General features: G+C 46.4%; 1 protein-coding gene across 1 annotated transcript in view; it reads left to right on the top strand.

Annotated features, from left to right (window-relative positions):
• The window catches only part of Lhx8 (LIM homeobox 8), a 27,937-nt gene that overhangs the window by 1,776 nt on the left and 21,631 nt on the right, over positions 1 to 4,530 (top strand). The window contains exons 2-4 of the mRNA XM_008853636.1: positions 190 to 276; positions 546 to 707; positions 4,120 to 4,241. Of these exons, the coding sequence (XP_008851858.1) occupies positions 190 to 276; positions 546 to 707; positions 4,120 to 4,241 (371 nt within the window). The remainder of the gene's footprint in view (positions 1 to 189; positions 277 to 545; positions 708 to 4,119; positions 4,242 to 4,530) is intronic.

Raw genomic sequence — 4,530 nt, 5'->3', positions numbered from 1 at the left:
GGCCCGTGGCGGGGGAGGCTGCGCTCTCGCGGTTCCCCAGCTGCGTCGGAGCTCAGGTGCCCGGGCCGCACGCGCCGCCTCGTGCCCGGCTTCATGAGCTCGCAGGGCGGGCTCCGGCTCCGCGGCGCTTTGCGCACGCCGCAGCCCGCTGACCCGCGTCTTCCCCCCTTCCCCGCTCGTGCCGCGCAGTGCCCCGGGCTCATGTCGGAGGAGTGCGGGCGGCCTGCAGCCCTGGCGCCCGGGAGGACTCGCAAAAGCGCCGGGGAAGAAGCACTGGTGAGTGGCGCCGGGGCCCGAGGTCCCCGAGCTCCTTCTCCGGGTGCGGCCGGCGGGGTGGGGCGCTCGGCTGTCCTGGTGGAGCGCGTGGCCGCCAGGCTCCGGGAGCCGGCAGGTCAGGCGACCTCTGGGAGCAAGGGCCGGGATGCCCCGGGGGTGGGGTGCCCTGGGGAGGGAGGGCAGGCCTCAGGGAGCCCTGGTGGGGAAGTGGGGCGCTAAGGAGAGGAGGGGTCTGGCCCGGCCAGCGCTCGGCTGTTGCCCCCCCGCAGGTGAATCCCGAGGGAGCCGGGGACGAGGACTCCTGCTCCTCTTCGGCCCCGCTGTCCCCATCGTCCTCGCCCCAGTCCATGGCCTCGGGCTCGGGCTGCCCGGCTGGCAAGTGCGTGTGCAACAGTTGCGGCCTGGAGATCGTGGACAAATACCTTCTGAAGGTAGGGTGAAGCGGGGGAGCCCTGGGGAGTCAGCGCCGAGCCCCCCACCTCAACCAACCGACATTGTGTAGACTGAAAGCAAATTAGTCCAGTCTAGGATGTGGGAACAGTGTGATAAGAAATCCTAGAATCGTCCAGGTTACAAAACTGGGTTATGAGTGACCCTGCGGTGGAAACGCTACGCGGGTTCCCCGGGTGCACGTGGAGGAATCGGTCCCTACTTGCAGGGAAAGGGACCTGGACAAGGGTCACCCTTCTGAAACTGTTACCATCTGCCTGACCTTTGTTTACCAAACCCTAGACGGTTTCTCAAAAATCTTTGCCACTTCCAGACTGTGCCATCCACCCCAAGAACCCCGGTGTTGCCCACTGCTTAGATAAGCAGCCCCAGCTCAGAATGTCTCCTTTAGTGACTAAACACATTGTAAAGTGCCTTGAAAGGTCTTTTTGGGGGGAGGGTTATTGATATGGTCTTACATTTATTAACAGTTACCTGGAAATTTTCCAAAGCAAAAGTTTATAGAAGCATTTAAAAGCCCCCCAGTCTTGCTAGGCACAGAGCTGTTCTGCCAGTGCTTAGGGGGTGGGGAATCCAAGATATATGTAAAGTTACGTGCACGCCTGAGAGAGAGTCTCCCATGAAGTGTTTCACGTGGTGGTTTGAGAGTTGACTGTCTGTCTTAATTTGGTTTACTTTTCTAAAATATTGCGTGGGGATTTTGGAGTTGAAGATCTGGCAGGCTACAGTTACCCACGTCATCGCTTGCAGTATCTTGGTCCCATGTGTCTTAATCTGAATACATCGGTTTTTCAACTTCAATAGCTTTTACAAACCACTATGTAAAATAATGGTTTCTCCTATACCAAATTAGTTGCAAACAAGTCTACTTTCTACTCCCTCCCACCTCGCTTGAGTTTTTCAGAAGGATTAATTATGGAGAGTGGGGCTTCAAAAAGTGAATTACTGGGTTTCTTTAAGGTCATGTCAACATACAAAAGCTTTTTGTCCAAAAAAAAAAAAAAAAAAAAAAAATGGGAATGCGACTCTGTGTAGCCCAAATACAGCACCAGAAAGGGTTTAGGTGAAAAATGTTGCTGGTTGATTTTCAAAGCTGACAAATTAACCTGGCTTTCTCTTTAAATCTACATTCTTAAAACTCCATTTTCAATTTTCCTAAACTGGAGCCCTTTGAATATTGCAAAAGTCATCCGTTGGGTCAAAACTAGCTTTCTAATTTTCAACGAGTTCTCAGTAATCAGCACAACCATTAAGAATGCTTCTGAAATGGACTTAGGAAAACTTTAACCCTCTATAAAAGAGAAGATAGAGAAAAAAGCCACAAAGTCACATTCATCATCTTCTGAAAGTTTCAGGTGTTCATTTGTATAATTCTATACATTCCTTATGTTGTCTTTTTATATAAAATTTTATTACGTAAAATTTTTATCTAAGATAATTAAAGTTTTTCTTTGAAATTAGAGGTCCCCCCACAGAGGTTTTCTGCATCAGCCCTATTCTACCACTTCTTACATACACTAATAAATTAACAGCAAATTTTTATACTATATGATTATTTAGTAACCAAGTCCTCAACACCCCTAACCTGGGTCAAAGTACTGACTCTTCCTTATAATCTAGCATTTGCAGTTATGGAAAAACACCATCTTGTGAGGCAGTCAAATGGAATCAGGGCAGGAAAGGGCAGAGGGACTCGGTGGTCACCTGTAACTATTGAGGGGACAGCTGCCCTATCCTGCTGTCCAGGAGTTGTGTGGTCCTAGCCCTGTGTTGAATCATGTTGGATTAATACTAGTTTAGGGAAAGGTTTCCAGAATACTTCCCAAAATCTTCCCCACCTTACTTTACTCCCTGGCAAAGAGACAATATTAAGGAGCTTTTTTGTTTGTTTTTTCAAAAGAAACTGAGGAAAATTGTCAGGCCAGGCATGGGGTCTGGCTTTTGCAGGCAGAGAGAGAAAGGCCAGGACTCTGTTTTAAAAGCCTTGCTTTAGAAAACAAAACAAAAACCTGGGTACAGTCGAAATAAGGTCCTAAGCACGGGAGTGGAATAGTACAGCAAGTCTGGGCTTTCCTTATTCAATTGGGTAAATCTTACAGAGAAATATGAGGAAAATATATCTTTACTTCCAGGTGGTTTTCACACCATTTTTAATCTGATTGTCTTCTGTTATTTCTTTGTTTCCTACAGTAACTATGTAGTTCTTTCAAAGAAAGACCAAAACTTCAAACTTGTAAAATTTTCATCAGAAATGAAACTTGCAATCTTTGGAAAGAGGCCCATAATAGAAAGCTTTTCCTTCAGTATCGAAGTGCCGTTCACATTTCTTAGCACACTGAAGCATGCTGACCAGTGCTTAGGACACAGCAGTGCCACTGAACAAATGTCTGTTAGGAAATAGTGCCACAAGAGCCAAATCTCACAGCAGTCCGCTTTCCTAACTCAGCCAGGGTGGGGGAGGAGCCCGAGTTTGTGCACCTCTGTTGTTCTGTGTGGAAAGTCTTCCCAAATGTCCTCCTGTCTTCTGAGCAGGAGCACATTTCAGGAGCCACCTTGCAGGCCAGCTCAATCCAACACACCTTCATTTGGTGGCTAAGTGCTGTGGCAGGGCAACAACAGCTTAGTGACAGTAATTTTATTTGATTCTTGAATTGATAGTTCTTGTTTCTACTTAGAAGTCTAGAGTGCTGTGATTTGTTAAACACTGCCGTAGCTTACTACTTGAAGTATAAATAAAAATATTCCTTGGGTGTCTTTTATAATTATCTGTAATCAGATTTTCCCGTAGCCAGATCATTCAGTAGGTTTAGCAGGATGCTGCTTCTTGGCATTATTGTTTTTCTGTAACTATACATGTTAAAAGGGGGGCAGGGAGGGTGGTCGTGGCCTTGAGCTTCACCTTGGCAGTTTCCGGGTTGTAAGGGAAATGGACTGCGTACACTCTCTATTAGGCACTCTATATTAGACTATATTACAAGGATGCTTTTAATTTTCTTTGTTCTTATTAATGGGTGTACAGTTTATAATCATTTGACCAAAAAATAGATTGAGAAAGCCTGGATCTTAACTTCCTTAGCTATCAGGTTTTATGGTGGAAAGAATTTGGAAAAAGAAGAAAACAGAATCTGCATGTATGACTTTAAAGCGAGCAGTTGTCTCTCCATTCATTGGTTTGCTCTTGAGAGAAAGTATGAAAGAAACCTGAATTCTGCCAAGGAATAAAGAAACAGGAAAATGTGGCCTGGGGGAGTGTTTTTCTAGAGGGATGGATACCCAGATGCATGCGTATGTAAATGGTGCTGTTTGGGTGGAAGCATCCAGAACACTGAGTTGGGCTGTTACAGGGCTGGACTGGGGTTCTGGGAGTGGCTGCTGACCCACTTCTCCCCGCAGGTGAACGACCTGTGCTGGCATGTCCGCTGTCTGTCCTGTAGTGTCTGCAGAACCTCCCTGGGAAGGCATACAAGCTGTTACATTAAAGATAAAGACATTTTCTGCAAACTTGATTACTTCAGGTACATTGTAAAGCTTCTCCTTCAGTGTAGACACCTCGAGAAGAATACTAAATGAATTTTTCTTCTTGATCAACATACAAAATGAATTTTGTAACAGACTTTTTTGTGTCCAGTTTGATTTATTCAAGGCCAATTATTTTATAATAGACTTTAAAATATTTTGTTTTGGGTTTTGAGACAGGGGCTTACCCAGGGTGGCCTTGAACTCGTGATCCTCTTGCTTCAGCCTCTCAAATGCAGAGATTAGAGGCTCCAGGCACCATCCTGAGCTTTCAAAGAATTTTTGAGG

This window comes from Nannospalax galili, unplaced genomic scaffold (genome assembly GCF_000622305.1).
Source record: "Nannospalax galili isolate Female #2095 unplaced genomic scaffold, S.galili_v1.0 scaffold387, whole genome shotgun sequence".
NCBI lineage: Eukaryota > Metazoa > Chordata > Mammalia > Rodentia > Spalacidae > Nannospalax > Nannospalax galili.
Note: the sequence above shows the minus strand (reverse complement) of the source record. Positions and strands in the feature narration are given on the sequence as shown.